Genomic DNA, 23,618 nt, shown 5'->3' with positions numbered 1-23,618 from the left:
TTTTCTATTTATTAACTATTGTCCATTTTACTCTTTAGGAAATTTTAATTAAAAGTATCTTTGAAATTTTAGGTTAGATCAAGCAGTGAATATTTATGATAGACATGGTGAAAAACAGCATGAGTTATCCTTACCTGGGTAAGATTTTTGATATTCTATAACTAATATATGACCAAAGAAAAATTATTTTAATGATTTATATAACTTATAATTGACAAGTCCAAAAAAAAAAAAAAATAATCTATTTAGAAATGTTTCTCAAAATTTTAAATCAAAAATATTTGCCTGGCATGTTATTCTCTTAAGATTTCAACTCAATTTTCAAATATTTAAAAAACAAATTGGAAAATAATATTTATTTAGCTAATTAGAAATAAAATGAAATAATGTAATATCCTTATGGCTTTTTATTTTCTTGAAAGAATTTTCTTTTAAAATTTCTTTTGTTTATAGGATAAGTAACAGGTACAGAAAAAAAAAAATAATTCTATTTCTGTTATATTATTATTTGAAGGTTACATCCTAAGAGCAACTTTAATAGTAAATATGGACATATATTTTGCAATTTGTGATGAAATTAAAAAATGCCTCTTGTAAAGAAGTTTTATTAAAAATTTTTTAGATATCTGTTTTGAATGTGATTTATATTATTTGAGGTTGTTATGAAATTATTTACATAAAAATTTCATGTGATAATTGTAATCTCTAGGATTTTTATTAATTAATTGAATAGTTCTCCCTTTCTATTATTTTGGATGTATTATGATCCTTTTGGAATAAAACTATTGTTTAATGAACATTCAATTTATATGTTTAATGAGAAATTATTGTTAATTTATTACCTTCATTAATAATTTTGTAAATAATCTAAGATTGTTTATATGAATTTTAGGATCTGTAATGGAATGTCATGGGACAAAGATGGCCAAATCCTTAGCATCATTTGTGAGCATTCAAATACTTTGTTATTATGGGATTCAAATACAAGAACAGTTTCACATGTTGATTCTGGATTAAGGTATTCTACATTCATATTTCTCTTTACATTTTGTAATATATATTTCAAATAATGCTTTTAATTTTATAAAGTAAATAAATTGTATATTTTATGAACAACTTACAAATTGAAAACTTCTTTTGTAAATAATTATTTAAAATTTTTAAAATCAAGTATTATCTGTTTTGAGTAATGAAATGTATGCATTTTGCAATAATTTTGTTTTATTGAGTTTGAATAGTTGCTATTTGGATGCATTTTAATATTTCTCTTCCTTTAATGATTACAAACTAATTTGTAAAAATATCATGTTTCAGTATTTAGATCTACATGTACATTTTTTGTAGGAAGTTTTTACTTTTTTGCTTATTTGAATCATATATTCAAAACTCTTCATTGTTGCATATTGTTAAGAATTTGTGAGGTTGCTTCCCAGCACAGTGGGTCTTCTGTAAAGGAAGACAGTTTTACATATCTTTTATGAATATTGAATGAATGACGAATTAATGTTAAAATGTTGATAAGTTGACTACTTGTTGACAATTTAACAACATTGGCAACAAAATCAAAGATTCCAAAAATAGCAACAATTTTGGTGATCGATACATTAAGATGCACACAAATTAAGATGATCTTTTTACAATCTTCGTTGTCCTGTTATGGAAATTATAAAAAGTCTGGAATCTGTGCTTTGTGAATCATTTGATTTTCACCATATATCCATTTACATTGCATCTATTGATTTTCTGGATATTGAAAATTTTCTGTATTAATAATATTTTGAGATATGGCTAATTGTCAAGCAAATACTGAGCAACATTGAAATGTGTGCCTAGTTGTCTTGAAGTCAAGTATTGAAGCAATATTGATTCATGTGCGGAGGAGTCGAACATTGTATTAGTTGTGGAGCTCAGGATAGACAGATAAATAATAAAGAATAGTAGATGATGGATAAGCTTGAATAGTTATGTGGAATCTCTCTTCCTGTAGAATTCTCTCTGAGCATTTTGTGCTGTTATTATTGTCTATTACTGATTTCTACTTATTTGCTGTTATTGTGGTGTTGTTCTTGTGAATGTTTCAGCTGTGTTTTGTTTTCTATGTATTCATGTTTTTGTGTTGAATAAACTTTGTTCTGTGTTATTGAACCTGTTGGACTGTTTCACCATACTTGCATTATACTATACCCATTGATCATCCGGATTTTTGGAAATTTTCCATATTAATATTGTTTTTATTTTCCTTTGAAACTTTAGTTTAAAAGAATCTCTGAAACTCATGCTGGTTGAGATATACATTTTAGCTTTTTATACTATCAATTTCATGTAAAATTTAAAAAATAAGTTATCAAAAAAGGAAATAATCAATGAATACCAGGTAATTAAATAGGTGACAAATATTGTTTTAAAATTTAAATAAACTTATTTTGTTATCATTGATAATAGAAAAGATTTCTATTATCACTGATAAATTCTATAATATGTAAAATGTTTATATTATTCAAGATATTTGTATTACAGAAGAGATTATTGATTTATAGGGAATTAATAAATTAATTCATAGGAAAAAAGTATTGTAGCTTCTTGTGAATATAAATTAATGCTAATGAGTTATTAAAAAGTAAATCACTTTAAATAAACATATTATAATGATCTAACCAATTTTTTGAAGAAGCAATTCTAGAATATCATTTTTTCTTTTAATTTGAAGAGCCATATAATTAATGCTAATCTTTTACATTCATAATTCTGTTTCTGACATATTGCATCATCTGGCTTTTGCAGATGGGATTTCTTTTCTAAATATGTAGGGAATGCTGAAACTTAAATGACCAGATGTGATTCTGGGTTTTTATTTTCTGTGAAAATAGAATTCCAAAATTGCTCACTTTTTTTGACCAAAACTGTGACTGGATGTCAGTATTTCAGATTGATTATGAGCAGATACTTTGACCAATCTATATCCAACGAGCACTAGAATGTGAAATTTCTTATGCTTTCAAATCCTAGAATATGATGAATCCATACTTAAGAATTATAACTAATATTCCTGTATTTTATGTATATAAATAAATATTTTCTGTAAATTAAATATTAGTGTGTTGAATCGTTTTCAACATTATCTATGTTACAAAGTATTTTCATGAATTTTAGAGATCCAATGACTTTAATAGTTTGGTCAAAAAGTGCACCTTTGCTTGCTGTTGGTACTATTAAAGGAAACTTGCTGATATATAGCTATCGGACATCAAAGTAAGTGCTTTTAAAAATGTTTTTTTATCACTTGTTATTATTGTTACCTAAGGAATTATAAGCTACTAATTTGATTTTCTGTTTTTTTGTGAAATTAAATGTCTGAAAGTAAGTTAAAATATTGCTTATGAGTTAAGTTCAAGGTTTTATTTTCATCTTGCACCAGCTTTATTGTATTTTATTCAGGACAAATTATGATAATAATTTTGTTTTTATATAGAAAAATAATTTATATTACTATAATGTGAGATATTATTATTATTTAAAAATATCCATTTATATACTCCAACTGTTATATTTTATTTAATAAAGTTATTTTTCATATATTATTGATAAATTAATTCAGTATTTAAAAAACAAAATTCATTGCAATGATTACTTGACTAGAAATATACTTACAATTTTACAGTTAAAAAGTATTTAAATCTTTGAAAAACTGGACTTTTGACACATTAAAAAAAAGATATTAGGAAGACTTCATTTTTTTTTCACATTTCATAATCACATGCTAAATATGAAATGCATATTTCTTTTCTCTCTTTTTTTTTTGAATTAAAGGTATATAATTTTCTTTTAAATGATTCATATCAAATTGATCTATTTTCCATCATTATGATCCATTTTTTTCATACTTATTTCATTTTAATAACAAAAGAAAAACTATTACAATGATGAAATGGTTAATGGCATATTTGATGAATCATTAAAAATTTGTTCGTTCAATTTTCTAATCTTGAGTCTTTTTTATGTGCTATAATTTGTTTATTTATATATTTTTTTAAAGAAAAATTTCAATTTTGGGCAAGCATAACAAGCAGATAACCTATGGAGCATGGAGTCAGCAAAATTATTTAGCTCTTGTTGCAAGTGACAAGACTTTTACATTGAGTAATGCTGATGGAGATACCATGTTCCGGACAACTTTGAAAGGAGAACCTTCACAAGTTCAGTTCTCTTCTATGAAGCAAGATGCACCAGGAGGTGGAGAAACCACTGTACGTTGAATAATTTTTTCTCCTTAGTTATAATGTGTTTTGGTTGGAATAATTTATTTAGTTTTTGTTGAGAATAACAGAATTTTGTCATGTGTTTTTGTTATAAATTGAAGCAAAATGTGATAAATTGAAGATTTGATAACTGAAAATGTTCTCTTACATCGCACTTCATTTATTTATCTGATATTTTAGGTAAAGATTAATTTTGAGTTATGATCATAGAATTTAAATTCGTTTAGAAATGTATTTTTAAGAATAATATTTTTATGTCTATTTTAGGTGAGCTTGATTTTGAACAGAAAAGCACTTTTCCTCCTTAATATTCATGATCCTGAAGATCCAATTGTATTGTCTTTTCAAGAAAAATATGGAAGTGTAGTAGATTATTATTGGTGAATATTTTTTATTCAATATTTAAAAAAAAAATGTAGAGATAAATTTTTCTTTTTAATTTCTAAAGATTTGGTTTGTGTATCATACTTTTTAGCATTATATTAAGGCTAAATGCAATTTCTTTAATAATAATAAAAGCAAATGCATACATATATGTATGTATATATCTCTTGGCTCTGTAAAGCAGGTCCTTGAACTTAGTATACTGAATTTAGCTTTTTTTTTGAGGTAACAGTCTGTGAATGTTTTGTAATTTTAATAAAATTTTTGATAAATTAAAAATTTAACAAGATTTTATCATTTTTTAAAAATATTATTGCATAAAAATCAAAATTTTCTAAAATTTGTTTTAAAATATTTTCCATTTAGAAAAAAATTTAATGTTTAGATTTAAATATTGATTTGAAAAAAAATCTTTATTTAGGCATGGTGAAGGATACATTCTCTTAGGATTTTCTTCTGGATTTTTTATTGTTCTTTCCACACTACTCAAAGAAATAGGACAAGTAATAGTTCCTCTCTTTATAACAAATATTTTTTTATTAAATTTTAATATTTTATTAGTATTTAATTATAATTCAATTTAATTATGTTTTTCAACATTGATTAATTTTTTTGCTGTTACCAAAGTATTTGCATATTATAATGTTTTAATGATTGAAGAGATGATAGTACTGTAGTTTTAAGAGATTATAGTACTTTTTACAATACATATTTTTAAAAATTATGTTTATATCCACATATTTTTATTAAAAATGTTAATGCTTTAAAATAGTCTGTTTAATAAATAATGATTATCACATGTTCTGTTCATCTTGTAGTTTAATCATACTTTCTCTAGAAGATTTGGTAAATTTGTGAAAAAATATCCTACAATGCTATTTCACTTATTGTATCATAATGGCAATATGATATAGTAGAATCATATTTTTTATTACTTGTATTTAATACTGTTTTGATTTTCATGTTATTAATGTATTGAGTATTTATTATTGATTATTATTGTATTCTATCAATAATTTTGATAAAAAATATAGAACTATCATTTAATTTATATCTTTTAAATTTCGGAAAAGTTGCTTTAAATTTCCTATTGCTTTTAATTTGTGGAAAAAAATCATTGTGATTGCTTTTGGGATTATAGGAAAAATACTCATAGTATAAAGAACGTTTATGTATATTCCCTTAATAACAAATGTCTGAAAAATTAGTATTTTATTTATGTTGTTTTCTTTTAAACTATCATATTCAACAAATATATGCTTTTTTTCCATTCTCTCCCCCCCCCTAACTTTAATTTCAGAATGATATTAAAAGAAGTTATAAAGTGAAAATTTTCTAATTCATAGCCATTTTAGAGTTGGCTTATAAAATATTTTCATTTTTTTCTCTTTGCTAAAAATAAACCTAAATAAACAAATTAATTGATGCAGTTTTAAAATAATTTAGAAAGATTATTAGAGATATATGATTAACAGGGATAAATTTTAGTACATAAAGTGTAAATGCAAGTTAAACAACTTAAAAGAAAAAAAAAGTTCATTGTCATTCAGTGCTTTTGAGATTTGAAATTAGTGAATACTTCGATTTAAGTTATCCCAAGTAAGTAATTTTTCATTTATTTGATATTATTTCTAGGAAATGTGTCATGTGCAGTGTTTCAAAAATAATCTTACTTATATGGCCTATTGTGCTTCAGAAAAAAAAGTTATTGGATGTGGTGATGATAATAAGTAAGTTATAAAGCATCAATTCTTTAAAGATTTTTTAAAACTATGTATTCTAAAATGTATTTTATTGGATCATAAATAATAAAAATAATGTGCAAATTTTTTTTATGTTTTTGAAATTTTTATTTGTTTAATGGTTGAATTATTTAATGTTTCAAAATTTGGAACATGTTTATTCATTGCTGCTTTAGATGTGATCTGGTTAATAATAAAAAATATATCTCTGTATGATGCTTCCATTTATCAAATCACATATATTTTGAATAAAAAATTATATAGAATTCTGTTGAAAAACACTTTGACAATGGAGTTAATTTGTAGTGGTTTTTAGTTACTTTGATTTATTTCCATTCTGTAGAATAAAAACTTATGACATTCGAAATTTGCAAGAAATGCTACACATGATTACTGTTGATGATGAACAATATATTGATGGAATTCAGTGGAGTGATGATGGCCAGTTATTGGCTTTGGCTGGGAGTGAGGGAAATCTGCATGTATACTTGACTAAGCTACCTGTTTTGGGTTCTGTTTTTAGTCAAAAGTTAGCCCATCTCAGTTCATTATATGAAGTTTCCATTTATTCTGCTAGAAAAAAGGTAAATGGTAAAATTTTGCTTCTGGTGTTTCACTCTGTTTAAATTAAAAGTTAAAACGCACTCTGCACAAAAGTTTTAGTGATATATTCCAATTACACTTGATGATAATGAAGGAGAATTGTTTTTATCAAATGGAGCAATTTTTTACTTGCACTCAGATGACAATGAATTTTACCTCATTATTAAAAAATGTTAATAGAACTATGGAATTATATTTTTATCAAACGAAATTCCCTCTTTTACAATATTTTTTCATCTTTAATAAATTGTTACATCTTATAGTGATTATTTTACTTTGCTAGTCATGTTGGATAATAAGATATATATCTAGAAAAGCATTTCTTTTAAACCTTTATATCACATGTAAATATTTTCTCAAATGTTCAGTAGTTATAGCATAGTATTAATGTAATATGAAAATTAATGATTATAATTTACTCCTATTTTGTTTGAAACACATTGCAAATTAGTAGGTTACAAAAATTGCACACTATCAAAAAATTTAAAGGAAATCATGAAAAATAATTAGTACCTATGATTTTTTTGCCTGATTTATAGAAAAAGATTTTACTGAAGTAGAATTTTAATTAATTACCATTTATTTCTTTTGTATTATTTTATTCAAATATTTAATTATCTTTTACGGAGGAGATTTGGCACGACTTTCAGAGATTTCTAATTACTTTTAGAAGAGCAACTGTGCATCTTATTGTAATTTAATCTGCATTTATTTTCCTTCAAAAAGATTTTTAATTAATAATTTCTGTTTGCCTTTATAAACAATTAAATGAAGCACTCTCTTTACTATTATTAAACTAATATTATTAATCATTGTTCATTTCAAGTAATAATTGTTTTTTAGTCTTTGGACTTCTAAAATACCTTTAATTCTTAAGAATGTAATTGTTTTTATTTTTGTGAAATTATACGTAAAAAAATCTTTAACCTGTACATTTTCTTTTCAGGATAATGTTACAAAACTTAAAATAGACATTGAACCAAAATTTATAGCTTTAGGGCCTTTTCATCTTGCAGTTGGAATGAATAACAGAGCCTGGTTTTATACTCTCAATGACACAGGTACTAATTTTTCATTATTAGGAATTTGTAAACAAAGTAGCAATTTAATGTATTATGTAATATTTTTAATGATTATGTTATTTACAGTTGCTGTTATATCTATATACTGGATTTCTATTTTAGGGGCTGAGTTTTTATCTGATAGAGAATATTTGAGTACAGTAAGAAGTTTGTATTTGAACAGTGACTATGCTTCTGCTTTAATTGATGGCAAGATACAACTTCATATGGTTTGTAATACTTTTATGTATAACAACAACAATAATAATTGAACATTCATTTACAATATTTTTATTTTAAGGATTATTTTCTGTTACAAGAGGTGATGATATCAAGAATTGGTGCTATTCAATCAATGTTCTTTTTAATTTGACTTAAGAATAATTTCTATACTTTTCCATTTGAAGACTTATTACTAATTTACCTGAATTCAATGAAATTTCATGCAGTCTTAAGTATGATAATTTTCAAGAAAATTAAAATAAGAATTTTTTAATAATTTTTTTTTTCACATTTCAAAGTTTTAAATGCATATATTTTTTTGAAGTTCAAAGATAATGAAGTTGTAATTGTTTGAAAAAAATAAGGTCACTAAAAAATAGCACTAACCCTATTTCAACTACTTTACTATTTCTTTCTCGTACTTTTATAAGCTTCGTACCAAAAAATCTATTTTTAAATATTACAGAATAAAGCAAATGATGATTTAAGGAATTCAGTGTATATGTATACTAAATAAATCAGAGGTATAAAAATTAAGAGAAATCATTGAAAAATAAATACATATGATATTGAAATTCTGTTTCTTTGCTATTCGGACCATTTAATATTGAATATTTCAGTTAAACATCTCAAATATCTATTTAAATAGATAGATGAACCCAATATGCCTTGCATGGAGAGAGAATCAAGAATATTTCCTGATCCTGACCAAAGAAATACAGTTATTACTTGCCATGCCTTAACCAATGATTTTCTGATATTTGGAACTGATGTGAGGAATTTTTTCTTTTTCAATTGATTCTTTTAAGATATTTTAAGAGACATGATAATTGTTAAAATATAATGCAAATGAATTCTCTAAGCATAATTAAATTTGTTCATGTATAGTGTATGTAAATGAACAAATGTATATGTATGTAATTATATATGTTATAATATTTTAAATAAAATTAAACTCCAAAGAAGTTTTTATATCAAATTTTTTCACGTTAATGCCATTTTTAAAAAAAATGTATTAACCACTTACAGAGAAAAATCTGTGTGATTTAATGCAATTATTGTATTGCGAGTACATTTTTCCTAATACTCTGATGTATCATAAGAAAAAGAATCTAAAATAGAGAAATGAAATAAATTTATTACCAAAAGTTCTACAAACATGGTTACTTTTCAACATAATCAACATGAACATGCTGGCCTTTGTCTTGTTGGTGGACTAGATATGGGATCCTCTTTTTCTATTAGCAATATGAGATAGACCTTAGTGTTCCTTTAAAGCTCCTTATTAATTTGGAAGTTCTTTAAATTTTCTTTCAAGGAAAGAATATGGTGCAGGAATTTCGGTATGCTGATCAGCCTACTCATTGCTTTTGATTCACCATCTTCTGTTTTTTTCTAATCATTTAATCAACTTGTTGAACAAGATCTTCTTTCATAACAGACTTGGATCCTTCTTTCTCTTCATTAAGGACACACCTTAGTTCCAAAAGATTTGCATTTCTTTCATAAATTGAAGAATTAGCTTGAAGATCAAAACTTCTAGAGGAGCTTTGAAAGCTCCTCAAAGCTTAATGAACTTCAAAAGAACATTTTGACCCATCTCATACTACTGGTTTCAATGTTCTTCAAAGAGGAGATCAGAACCTAATTCACTAATATCATAAAGATCTAAATCTTCACAGCAATTATGTTGTAAAGCAACCATGTTTGTACATACCTTTTGATAGTAAATTTAGTTTGTTCTCTTTTCTTATCTTTTTTATAATAATATATTGGAAGTTGAAAAATAATAGCATATATATAAAAAATATCATATTTCAATAAATATTATGTATGCTGTCTCTTCAGTATTTGAATTGAAAATTGTATTTTTCAAGACTGGAATGATTCACCTTTTTTCATTATTGGAGTGGGAATTTTGTGTATCTACTCAACATCCTCAAAACACAGGAATTAAGGATCTGCAACCTGATTTCTCTGGGACACGGATTCTTATAATTGATTCCAAAGGTGCTGCTTTCATCTGCAATCCGGTAAGGACATTTATTTACATTCTAGAATTTGAATTATTTGTTTAAAATCATTTATGGTACTTTTATACATAAAACATATAATAAGATGCAATATGCGTTTTGGAAATTACTTAGCAGAAAAAAAAATATTTACTAAGTTAATAAAGTTATTAAGCATAGAATAAGCACAGTATAAATAGCACAGTAAAAAATAAAATTTGAAATACATATTAGAATATGAAAATAAAGAAAATTTTCTTGATTGGTATTATAAATGAGCCACATTTAATTGCTGATATCACAGTGTGTTAGAAAGAAAAATTGATGTTCTTTTCATATACACTGTATGAACAAATTATTATGACCATTCCCTCTACACAATATTGGACCACCTTTTGCTTTTAATGCTGCATGGGCTGTATGAGATGTTGATAGGTACTGTGAGGAATTCTATACCATACTTGATGAACTGCACTTTCCAATTCTTGAAAATTTGATGGTATTAAATCCAACTGCCTAATGCTCCATTGATCTCATCCTACAGATTCTCAAATGGATTGAGGTCTGGTGATTGTGCAGGGCATTTAAGTGAGATTAAGTCACTGTCTTGCTTTTCGAATCATCTGTTGACAATACCAGCTTTATGACAGGAAGTATTGTCCTGCTGAAATATCCATCCCCAGCAGATAACTCTATTAACATGAAAGGATGTACTTGATCTACAATGAGAATTTAATACCCTTGGACATTCAGACATTGTTACACAGTAATTTAAGTACCCATACAATGCCTAGAAAACATCCACCAAATCATAATATTTAATTTACTAGCTTAAAATATTGTGACAATGCAGTTGGGGCCATGCTTTTGTATTGTTTTCTCCATTTTCACACCCTGTCACTGCAATTGAAAATGCAATCTGTTGCACCACTTAACCCTTCTCCTGTCATCTACTGTCCAGTCCTTTTGTGAACTGGTGATATCTGCTTTTGTTCAAGTAGAGGTTTTTGAACAAGTCATCGGCTTCCATCACCTATGCGATGTTATGTTTGGTAAATAATTAATTCAGAGATCTTTGCAAGATCAAGATTGTCTGCAATTTGACTTACTGTAGTTCGTTTGTTTGATTTGACAACTCTGGCAAATCTCTTTTCTAATCGAGCATTTGCATGTATATTTTAATACTAAATTATGAATAAAGGTAGATTTAATTTTTTCCTTAAATCTATATTAGTACTAACAGTTAACTACAGTCTATAATGGCCACAAGTCGGACATTTAGATCTGACTTTTTGCTTGTATTCTCTGTAAACATTAATAATTACAGCTCTCGAACACTTCACAAGTGCAGTCGTTTTACTGATACTGGTTTTGACGCTTTGTGCACTTGCAATTATCCTGCATTCAAACTAAGTTAAATTGTGTTTTACCCCCATTTCTTAGCAATTAAAACACTGCAATTGATGTTTCATTTGTCCTACATTTCATTTTTTAAGTTATCTCATCCTCTAGCTGTAACAACATGAAGTTTTAGCCAATTTATATATAAATGTGAAGTTGTCATAATAATTTGGCCACTTAGTGCATACTGTATCTATATTTATATTCTATAATAATAATATTTTTTTAACAATAACATTTATTTTTACTTAATTTATTTGTGAATAGAGTGGGAATGTATTCTTTAAGAGATTTTTATCTATAAAAAATGCATCTTTAGTATGCATTTAACCAAGTTAATGAAGGCAGACATAAATATCCTAACATCCCTATCTATAGAATTAAAACTAAATTTAAAAAAATTGAAGATTACAAAATTACTTTTAGGTTTTTTTAATTATTGTTTTTTATACCATTTGTGTTTGCAATCTGAAATTTGCCTAGTCTTCATTAGCTTGCAAAATTTCTTGTTAACTATGCCATTTTATTTTCTTAATAACGTTTAACAATTGTTGGAAACAGATTGATATCTTTCTGAGAGGGTTATTAAATTTCACTGTTATTGAAATGCACAGTACTTCTATTACTAATCAAAGGAAGAGAAAGTCTTCAGAATATTATTATGTAATAGAGACAAATTGATTTTTTAAAATGCTTACTTGAGCAAAAATTAAAAAAAAAAATTACTGATTGTGTTTTACAAATTGCAATAATTTAATATTCTTGAAATTTTGCAGTTAGATTCCACCATGCTGATTGTCCCTAATTTTTCATCCAATGTTACTCATATTTTATGGAATCACAGTACATTATATAAGGTAATATTGTAAAGTTCTTTTTTAATTCTTTTAATAAATAATATTTCTGTTTGTAATTCCAAACTGATAATTAATTTGATATTAAATTGTATTAAAATACTGAATTTGAATGTTGCACATGTATAAAACTGAGATTAATTAGAAACACTAGTGTATAAAAAATAATTTATCTGATTCTTTTTGGTATTTAATAAGTGATTTTGTATATTAAATTTTGGATTCAATTCTTTTTTATTTACTGAAGTTTTCTTAACTCTCTAAGGTCCATTGATTTTATTAGAGTTGGCAAATGAGTTTTAAAATTTATCAAAGATTATAAATATAGCAGTTGGGTGAAGTGAAATATAAAAGAAATTTAGGAAGAACCCTTATGTCAATGAAATATGTCCAGTGGTACTGGACAGTGAATATTTCATCACTGTGATGTCCAGTGGACTGTAATGGATTAAAGATTGCATGTTTTTCATATATATGTAAAACATCTAAATGTATCTAAATTTCAGCAATGTACCTGAATGATATCATACACAAATAAGTATAATTGAAATGAAACAAATATTTATTGTTATATGGAAAACTATGCTATATATCACTTTAATTGTGTCCTAACAATTAATTTCTAAGTTATTAGAGATAAGCATGGGCTTAAGTTTTGTTGATTGTTAGAAATAGGCTTTTTTTCGTATGGATAGATTTGCATCTTAAACATTATGGTTATCTCGTATTTCTCTGTAAATCACAAAATAAAAATATAAAGTACATATTTTAGTTTTTTGATGACTTTAATTCAAAATATTGTATAAAATTACCAAGTTTTTTTTTATTTTTACAAATTTTTCAAATTTTTAAAAAATATATATATTCAATGATCAAGTTTTTTTAATACTGTATTTTTTTATATTGAGCAAATTATCTCAGAAAAATTATATAATCGATACAATATTGAATTTGGAATAAATTTTTATCTTTGCTTTTTTTTAAGTGAACTATAATAAAACACATCCATTAAAAATATTTATTTTTGTTCACCTTTAGGGAGTTTTTATTGCTTTTGATGATGCAAAAGCAAATACATTCATTTATATCTGTGATAGTGTTGAAGGTAAGAAAATTTTCAGCCAAAAAATACTTTTTTGAATGGCAACTAAAGAACATTTATGTGATGTTTTCTTCATTATCAGGAAGCAAGGTTGAGCACCTTCATTCTTTTCCAAGAAATGATTTATACCCTGCTCTACTAGTAGAAGAAGAGATCACATTTCTTACTCCAACAGGCAAAACATCTGTTATGCCAGTTCCTGGTCATCAATTAGATGTTTATGGATATGCACAAGACCCTAATCAAGTATTTTGTCTCTTGGCCTTTGTTCTATAAATGTTTGTTTTGAAAATATGCCTTTTTTTAAAGTTAATCATACATTTAGATTCTGTTCATTTCAGAATCCTGAAATTAATTCTTTCTAATGATTTAACTCTGCAAAGCATTGATATGCAGAAAGATGTGCACATTTTCAGATTTTTTGTTAGGCCTTAACCTTGATTTCTGACCTATTAGATGCTATTTCTTTCATCTCGCCTCTATTTTGGTAAAATAAATCCCTAATAGCATATGTGCGAAAATGGGGAATGTTTTGGTATTTGAGAATTGATAGTACTGAAATATTTATTTTTGAATCCTCATTTTCCGCTTGAAATTCTATAGTTGAGAAGATGATATGGTTATTTTAGGAGTCCTTTATGTATTTAGATTGTTTTCTTTAAAAAATCAGTATACACAAAATATTAAATTAACTGGTATTTCTGTAGAAGTTTATTAAAAAACGTTGAATAATAAATGCTGCATATTGAAGCACAAGAAACACTAATATATTCATTTTATGCTCTGTACATTTCCAACAAAAATATAAATCTGCAAATGTACAATTACTTATAGATTCCTCAAGTTGTGGAAACGTTTTATGAACATTAAGAATTTTACTTTTTATACAGTAATTGAAAATTTGTTCCATTTTGAACCAAAGAAATTTATTTTTACTGTAAACCTATTTATTCAGTAAAAAGAAAAAAAAATATTTGATCATATAAAAATGATTTGAATCTGCTCTCTTACTATATTGTTATTGAAATTTTTCCTTATTGAATGATTCTTTTCATTTATTTATTTCACTTATGATTTTTTTTAGAGAGAGAGACCGTTTGTGCATGATATATGATTTTTATCACAATAACCAAATATTTATTGGTAACCCTAATAATGTTATGATTTGTATAATTTGATGCATGTCTTGCTCACCAAATAAATGAGCTTTGCTCCCATAACAATGATAGAATTAAGAATAGCATTGATAGCTAACATTAACATTGATAGATTTTTACTAGAATTCTAAATTTTACTTACAGTATACATTTATTTATACCCCCTACAAATATGAGTATATGAGATGTGGGCTATTATAATAACTATAATTATCAAAGCAATCCAGCTGGCTGACTTAATGATTCAAATGCATTAAGCATCATTAAAATAGTTTTTATAAATTGTCTCTTATCAATGGAAGTTTTATGATGATGTGATAAGCTAGAAATATACTTTGCCACAAATTCCATATTTTTTCTTTGTTTTCCAGCTTGATAGCAATTTCAAGACTGCTATAAGATTGCAAAGGTAAATATTATCATCATTATTATTTTCAGATTTCTTGTATTATTTCAAAGTTTAACATTGCATCTTTTTATATTTTGTATTATTAGATTTGATCAAGCTTATGCTTTGTCTTCATTGATGAAGTCTGAAAAACATTGGAATGAATTGGCTAAAGCTGCTCTTTATAGTTTAGACATAGAAGCAGGTGAAATTATTTTAATTTAGGTTTCATTTTTCATTTTACTTGTTGAGATATTTTCATATAAAAATTTTATTTCCTGTTTCAGCCTATAGAATTTTTCAAAAACTTGGTGCTGGAAGTAAGGTTATGATACTTGAAGAAATAAAAGTAAGATGATTTAATTATATTATTATTTTAATTTGACAATGTTTTATTTTGACTGTATTCTATTATTCTTTATCATATAAATTTTTCTATTTGTAAAAATCTAATGCTTTCTGTTAAAGTATAATTTTTGCAACTGTTAAATGTCTATTTAGGAGGTAGAGGATACAAAGCTTCTTGCTGGTCATATAGCTGAATTCTTTTTTAAGAATTATGAACTGGCTCAAAGTTTATATTTATCTTCATCTAAGCCTTCTGCAGCTTTAGAAATGAGGAAAAATCTTTTTCAATGGGATTCTGCCTTGAAATTAGCCACAACTTTGAGTCCATTAGAAGTTCCTCTGATTTCAAAAGAATATGCTGAACAACTTGAATTCACGTATGTATATGAAATTTTTAAATTGCCTTTTGTTTTGTTCTTGAAGTTAAAATGAATTTTAGTTTAAGGCAATTTTATATATCTATATATTTTTATGTATTCTTTTCCTTTAGAGGAGATATAACTGCTGCTCTTAATAACTATGAAAAAGGTTTGCAGATTGAATCTAGTGATGAGTATTTGGTATGTATAAATACAAAGATTTTTTGCCACATTGGAAATTTGCTTAAAATGAGAGAAAAAATTTATTTCTAATCTTGTTATATTGCAAGATTTGATTTATTAGTTACTGTGCTTAAGTTTCTACACATTATGATCTTTTTATAAGTGAGCAGTTTTTTGCTTATAATATATATTCTTGAACTTTGATTCAAACTATTAATTTAATATTTAATATAATATTGGACATTAAAACATATATTTAAAAGACAAAACAAAATTAATCTCATATCACCCAATTGGCCTTGATTGGCTGTGATTAGCAGCAATAAAAGAACTGAATTTTATTAGCTTATATAAAGTTTTCATAATGGCAGTATGAGTCTAGTTGATTTCTACTCTGGTACTATTGAGAAAGGGTGTACTATATTAAAAGATGTTCTACAAATGATAAATTGTTTTATAGTGACTGTAATACAGTGAAAATAATACTAACTGATTTAATTACAATATTGTGTACAAAATCTATTACAATATTGTGTTTAAATCTGTATTCTAGGTTATTGAGGTTATAATAAATGTTTATTCTGCATGAATTTTCTGCCTCTAAAAGTTGTTATATCAGGATATTCTTTATATATGTGTAATAATTTCTAATTAACCTATATTCTAAAAATAATTTCTTAATCACTTTAACTCTGGCTTCACTTTAACTTCTATGTTACAGATTATTATTTTCTGCATTAAATAAAAATGCTGTGCCAACATGTAATTAATTTAAACTTTATTTCATCTTTCTTTCATTAATTCTCTATATTGTATAATCGAAATATCTAAATACCAATAAATTATTCTCAAGCAAATTCAAAAAATTAATTTCTTGTTATGATTAGAGAATCAAAATAGATGGAAGTTTATCCAAGTTTAATCTTACTTCTGTTAAGTATTGATATTGAAAGGGCTGAAAGGATCGATTTTTATATTTTTGAAAAGTTGTACATCACCCTATTTAATTTAGTCCAAAGCGAAGTCATTTTAAATGGTGAGAACAACATAATTTGCTGATTTAGAAGCCTCATTAGAAATTGATTTGCCTGCTTATTGATACAATAGTTGGCTACATTCAGTTAAAAATTTATCATATCATCACATAAAAATTTATCATATCATTATATTATATCATATAATAGAAGCACATAAACATAAGCAGTCCAAACCTATGTCTATTACATTTACAATAATAATAATAATAATAATAGTTTGCAGAATAAATAGTACAAAAGATTTAGTAAATGATTGTTGATTAAAAAAATCAATTTAAAATTAAAAGGATATCTAATATTGTGATACATTTTGTGTATTTGTGAATCATAAATGACACCTATTAAAAAGAATATGAATTTTACTTCCTTGTAGGTGAGGCGCCATATTAATGTTTGTAAGGCTGGTATTGCTAGAACTTCAATTAGATCTGGTGATTATAGAAGGTAAAAGCAACATATTTTTTTGTTGTTGTTATTTTAACAAACTTGTTGCATTTATTCATTTTTGAATTAAGGATTTCAGTCATGTTTTATATCTAAATCGTTTATTTTTTTAAGTACTTGAATATAAATTGGATTATATCAATAAGTATATGCGATTCTGTAATAGTTGATTTGATTTTTATAATAAAATTGTCAGCAAAACAACTCATGTATATACTTAAATATACTTATTCTGCTTTTCCTGACTGCATTGGCCATTGCCTGCATATAGTAATCATGGTTAGTATTTTTCTTATAATTAATAACAGTGACATGTTGCTTATATTGTATAAAATCTCACTATTTAATAGCTGATATTTTATATAAATTATTTGAAAAACATATTGTTCTAAATGTAATAATTGATTTACATATTCAAAAATCCAATAAGTTTTGTCGTTTTTTTAAGAATGATTTTGTTTTTGAGTTACACCATATCTTATAATTTTTAATTATAAATATGAAATATGTATTACAACTATAATTTTATTTTCAGAGGAATAGGAATAGCAGAAGAATTAAACGAGCCTGTTTTGTATCAAGAATGTGCAAATATTTTAGAGGAAATGAAGGTTTTTATTACACTTATTTTAATAATTTTGTTAGAATTGATTAGTTTATCAAACTAATAAGTTCGATACATTTTATTATTTCTTCTAAAATTAGATCTCTAACATCATGTTATTGATTTCACATACAATAGTGAGATAAAAATTGTAAAGTTATTTATGTTTTTAATATAGGTAATATCTGATGCTGCAATGCTGTATGAAAAAGGTGGATTTGTTGATAATGCTGCTACTTTGTACATAAAATTGAAGAACTGGTATGAAATATTCATTAAATTTTTATGTAATTTATTAAACTGAAAATAATTGCAAATCTTTTCCAATTAATACTTATTGTCAAAATATAAACGACCAAAGTTAGCCAAAACACGTCATTTCATCATGAAACACCTATAGTGGCTACATATGTTAGTTATTCTCCTTTTAACCTCTGCTTTCTGAAATAAAGCTGAAATTTTTCAGGGTGTCCTCCGCACATATTTGAATTTCAGACTGGTTTAGCTTGCTATTTCTCTCTACCCTCAGAAACAAATAACCATCCTTTCATGAAGTTCTCTATACAATTTTATGAATTTTGGAAGACTGACCCTGTTGACTGAGTTGAAACAGAGCATTTAATTATAAATTGTTTATTTATCACAATGTTAATAAAATCATTGAATATAAGTTCTAAGCAGGAGTGAAATATACAATCCCACATGATTCTATGATGTGATTTTACATCCCTTCGTCCATGTCCAATGTAAAGAAAAATAATAATTTTATTACAAATATTTTAGAATACTACAGCTTTTGCTACTATAAATACATGCACTACATTCGTTCTCCCATGTATAGTGAAGATATGTGATATTAAAATAAAAACTTTAAAAGAAAAAAATTAACAGAAATATAAATGTATGGCTTTCCATTAAATTAATAAGACATTAAATAAATAATTCTTTATTTTTTTCACGCTTGAATGGCCTTTTAGCTGATGTAGTTCTAATGCTCCATTGCACATGGAGGTGGCTACTCTCGTTCCTCTCCCACCAACCCTTCCCTCAACCTATAGCATTCATGATTCCAAAATAGCAGAAAGTGATGATAGCCCCTCCCGCTTTTTTTAAAAAATAATATCGATAAGAAGAAGAATTTTTTTTCTTTCTGAAGGAATATTAAGCATCATAAGACTAATTTTCTCAAGGAGCATAAGGCAATTGAAGTCTTTTAAGAAAAAATCAGCTCGAAGCCGAAGACATTCTTATTTATTTGCAGTACACTCTAAAGTATCCGGTTCGCGACTATCCCGCTTCCGTACTATCCGGCTTAGTTTTCTTTAACCGTATTAAATGAGGAAGGCAAGGCGTCTATTAAGTCATTTATTAAAAACTTTTTCAAAACCTAAAAACTGTAATTTTTTACTTATTTTAGGTTTACCGTTTCATATCTGTGTAATCATTTATCAGTGAAAAATAAAATCAGCTTGAACCAATTTTCTTAAGAATTAGGCCTACGATTTACTTTAATGTTTACGTTTCCTGCATATAAGTTAGGCATTACAGAATTTATGTTAAAATGTGAACTGTTGATATCCTTTAACTTACCTTTTCTCTAATAAATTCTTGAAACATGCTGTGCAGTATAGAAACATACATGAACTACCAGTATAGAGCCTTCTATTTTAACTCGACACATTACCGGCAACGGCTTCTATGATTCACAGGGCCGCGGCTGCATTCATATTGAGATTAATGGCGGGCTTAGTACTCAATAAGAATTGAGAAAATACGTATTATAACAGTGAGTTTTGGATAAAAACTTTGTCATCTGGTATTGGTTGGCAAAGAAAGGAATTCATAGAATTCCGACCTATCCAGCTTTTTTGTTATCCGACTAGTCCTTCTGCCACATTAGGTCGGATACTCGGGAGTGTACTGTATTTATTTTTTCCCCAAAAAGCTTCAGGCAGTCGAAGACATTTTTCTCGAAAAACATCGGAAGGCTGAATACATTTTTTCTTCCAGAAAAAAATTTCTGAAAGAACGTCGGCAATCGAATAGAGTTCTGGCATTAATTTTAGGTTTGCCTTAATTTATATTCGGCAGGTATACCTAAGGGCAAGCAGAATTTGTGGATTTCAAATGATTCTACCTGTGGTGTTCTAAAAGGAGCCAGTCGTATTGGTAAATCGTAACATTTGATGATTGATAGATTGCGTAAGATTCTACTATTGGATTGCTAGTTCAGCAGGCAATTCCAATGCTTCGCAGATCTTAAATACCATATAAGAGTGAACCGTTGGGATGGATTCTACTCTTATTTCATGCCGATAAGGTGAAATATCGACATAAAGATCCAAATCGAGATCTTAAAACAGATCTTCAACAGTTGGTAAACCGGAAAAATAGAAATGTTTCATAATTTCCCAAATCCTCCAGAAGATTAATGCTATGATGGCCATAGCCTCATCAATAAAATTAAAACTATCACCAAGCATTTCTCAGTAAATTTCTCAATAACGCACAACGATCAGAATGACGTTTAATAGACCGTAACAGATTCATTGTTTCTTCATTTCGACTGTTCGTATTTTGCACCTTTGTTGAAATTTAAACAATTACACTTTGTTAACAACAGTAACAAAAATAACTATAAAAACGTCATATCGTATATAATAACAGGTGAAATAAGATTGATCATTATTACTAAATTAACAATTGTGTAATTAACAATGAAGTAAAGGAACTTGCTGAATGTGGCGAGAGAAACAAGAAGTTAAATGAAATAAATTTAATATTTTTTTAGATATGTACATATTTTTTAATACAAGAATAATTAGCAATTGCATGAATAAATAAATGATGAACAATTGCGTTCTTAAAAATGTTGCTATTATTATAGATTTCTGAAAATACTTATGTAATTTGAAAATAATATTTGTATATTCGTTTTGTACTAAAAGAAATAAGTGTCATGTTTTAGATTAATTGAGGGCATAATTGTCTCAAATATGTCCGATGTAATATTTGAGACTTATTAATACATGAATTCAAACATGTGGTGTCTACAGATTATCGATGAATAAAGAAGACTAAAAATATGTTGATGTTTGAATAAAAATGAAGCCAAATTTGTTTTGCAAATTTTAATGAATGTATCTAATTTACAAATCTTTAGAAATAAGTCTTTTTGTGGGAAAAAGCTTAATACTGTTACGGATTTTCCTCACTGCAGGGTTCTTTTGATAGTGGGTGTATGGTGTGATAACACAATCAGCAGGCCTCAGTAGAAAACAACGACGTTTATTTACATGAAGACACTAATACAAAGACGACGAGTACACAGACGACACATATTTACAGCAGAGGCGAACACAGGACTGCACACAGTAGCACACTACAGACGACAGTAGCCCACACGTAGTAATTGTCCACAGCACACAAAGCGGCCAGACAGAATCCAGCAGGAGAGGGGATCCTCGGAGCTTCTCTCTACGGTCTCTCCGAAACAGCTGAACTTCTCGCTGTCTCTTCTCGCTTTAGCTGCCGACTCACTACTTCTCACAACTGGCTACTACACAAAAGATACGATGCTGCTTCCACGGTAGACAGCAGGACTCGATGCTCACAGCAGTTCAGCACTCCGCTGTTTCTTCGCAAATGAGGAAATGTTTTCATGACTAATTTATTATGTATAGATGTTGTAAGGTATGAGGAAAGGGAAAGAAGCACCAGATAATTAAATTTTATTGATGATATTTAGAGTTAAAATAAAAAAAGTACAATTTGTGCATAATATACAAACAAACAAAAAAATGTGATTTCGTGGATAGAAATGAGTTTTAATTAGGTGTATGGTTTCTCCTGACCGAAAGCAATGTTGCACACCTACGAGGCATCTACTCAATGAGGTTATCAATAAGGAACTGGGGTATTCGTTTCCATTCCTTCAGAAGAAAGCTATCCAGCTGCAGTATTGTTTCTAGAGATGATGAGCGACTAGCAATCCTTCTCCCAAGAATGTTCCGAATGTGTTATATTGGGTTCATATCTGAAGGAATATGCTGGCCAATCCATTCGAAGAATTCCTTCGTCACGAAGAAGATTGTTCACCAGCTGAGTACGATGTGGCCTAGTGTTATCATCCACAAGAATGAATTCATTCCCGATTGCAGCAGCGCAATAGACTGCAACAGGTCTGAGAATGTCATTCCTATATTGCTGAGCCATTAGTGCTCTATTTCTGATAATGTACAGGTCGGCGCTGCCATTAATACAAATACGGGCTCAGAATATCACCCCTGCTTCCACTAAATCGAACACTTTCATGCACAAATGCAGGATTATTCCGAGGTCCAGGTTCTTTCCATATGAGAATCCGACTATTATCAGGTTGTACACTAAAGTGGGACTTGTCCGTGAAGAATACATTGCTCCACTCATCTCGTCTTCATCTGAGATATTCTTGTGTCCACCTTCTGCGGGCAGCACGGTGGGATTTTATTAACGAAACACAAACCATAGAACCATAGATCCGTTGTAGCATAAAAAAAAACCACATTACGGAGTCGGTTTCGGATAGTAGGAGTCGAAACTCTAGTACCAATAGTGCTCTGAAGGTGCTGTTGCAACAAAGTGGCATTCATAGTGCGGTTTCTTTTGGCGGTTGATCTTCATTTTGTGTTGTCGCAGGCGTACGACCTTGTCCTGATCTTCGGTGAACACTTGCAGTTTCCAAAAACCGATTCCATAGTCGGGAATATCCCTTTGAGAAACTGCTAAAGCTTGCGCTACAACGGATTGTATTAGGGCAGCCTATAAACGACTAATTACCCTCCAAGATACCGATTCATCTAGTCATGTTGCTGAAACATAGCATTCACTATTATAAAACATTCAACACGTATCAATTTTTAAAAATCTCCTCATACTGAAGGAATGCCGCAGGGTGCTGTTCATTGCTAATTTAAAATACGTAGTTTTCTACGTCACAGAAATTTTTTTTTTTACATATTCCCAACTTTGTAAACATTATAAATTTCCTTTTAAACCTTTTCTTTTTCAATTTTGTTAAAAAAAGTTGTCTTTTATATAGTTGTTTCATACTGAACTCACAATATCCCTTAATTATTTTGAGCAACCAGTGTATTTCTTGTCAGTTCTTCAGAAAATGTAATCTTGCTTTGGCCATATAACATTATATATTTTTAAAATTACTCATATTACAACTGTAGTTTAATCAAAGATTTTAAATTTTTTTGTATTTGATTGTAATCCTTTCGTTGGTAATTTATACAAAATGAAGACATAATTTTGTTCATTGATAGTTCTAATTTTTATTTAAAAAAAACTTATTTGGATTTTTTTTGAGATATTTCTCATTATATTTGATAAGTTTATTTCTCCAAATTTTCTTTAATTAGCCAATTTTAGCTTCACGCTTTTGGACTTTATGTGTAGCTGAATTGTGTAATTA

The 23,618-nt window shown here is 27.4% G+C and overlaps 1 protein-coding gene across 1 annotated transcript in view; it reads left to right on the top strand.

The window, feature by feature from the left end:
* The window catches only part of LOC129968756 (WD repeat-containing protein 19-like), a 38,476-nt gene that overhangs the window by 995 nt on the left and 13,863 nt on the right, over positions 1 to 23,618 (top strand). The window contains exons 4-26 of the mRNA XM_056082979.1: positions 73 to 138; positions 893 to 1,018; positions 3,151 to 3,249; positions 4,034 to 4,244; positions 4,524 to 4,636; positions 5,062 to 5,143; positions 6,276 to 6,370; positions 6,726 to 6,966; positions 7,932 to 8,046; positions 8,170 to 8,276; positions 8,918 to 9,040; positions 10,146 to 10,301; positions 12,458 to 12,538; positions 13,574 to 13,640; positions 13,720 to 13,883; positions 15,166 to 15,203; positions 15,290 to 15,387; positions 15,470 to 15,531; positions 15,684 to 15,907; positions 16,021 to 16,090; positions 17,483 to 17,553; positions 18,089 to 18,164; positions 18,336 to 18,418. Coding sequence (XP_055938954.1) covers positions 73 to 138; positions 893 to 1,018; positions 3,151 to 3,249; positions 4,034 to 4,244; positions 4,524 to 4,636; positions 5,062 to 5,143; positions 6,276 to 6,370; positions 6,726 to 6,966; positions 7,932 to 8,046; positions 8,170 to 8,276; positions 8,918 to 9,040; positions 10,146 to 10,301; positions 12,458 to 12,538; positions 13,574 to 13,640; positions 13,720 to 13,883; positions 15,166 to 15,203; positions 15,290 to 15,387; positions 15,470 to 15,531; positions 15,684 to 15,907; positions 16,021 to 16,090; positions 17,483 to 17,553; positions 18,089 to 18,164; positions 18,336 to 18,418 — 2,568 coding nt within the window. The remainder of the gene's footprint in view (positions 1 to 72; positions 139 to 892; positions 1,019 to 3,150; positions 3,250 to 4,033; positions 4,245 to 4,523; positions 4,637 to 5,061; positions 5,144 to 6,275; positions 6,371 to 6,725; positions 6,967 to 7,931; positions 8,047 to 8,169; positions 8,277 to 8,917; positions 9,041 to 10,145; positions 10,302 to 12,457; positions 12,539 to 13,573; positions 13,641 to 13,719; positions 13,884 to 15,165; positions 15,204 to 15,289; positions 15,388 to 15,469; positions 15,532 to 15,683; positions 15,908 to 16,020; positions 16,091 to 17,482; positions 17,554 to 18,088; positions 18,165 to 18,335; positions 18,419 to 23,618) is intronic.

The sequence above is a fragment of the Argiope bruennichi genome, chromosome 1 (genome assembly GCF_947563725.1).
Source record: "Argiope bruennichi chromosome 1, qqArgBrue1.1, whole genome shotgun sequence".
NCBI lineage: Eukaryota > Metazoa > Arthropoda > Arachnida > Araneae > Araneidae > Argiope > Argiope bruennichi.
Note: the sequence above shows the minus strand (reverse complement) of the source record. Positions and strands in the feature narration are given on the sequence as shown.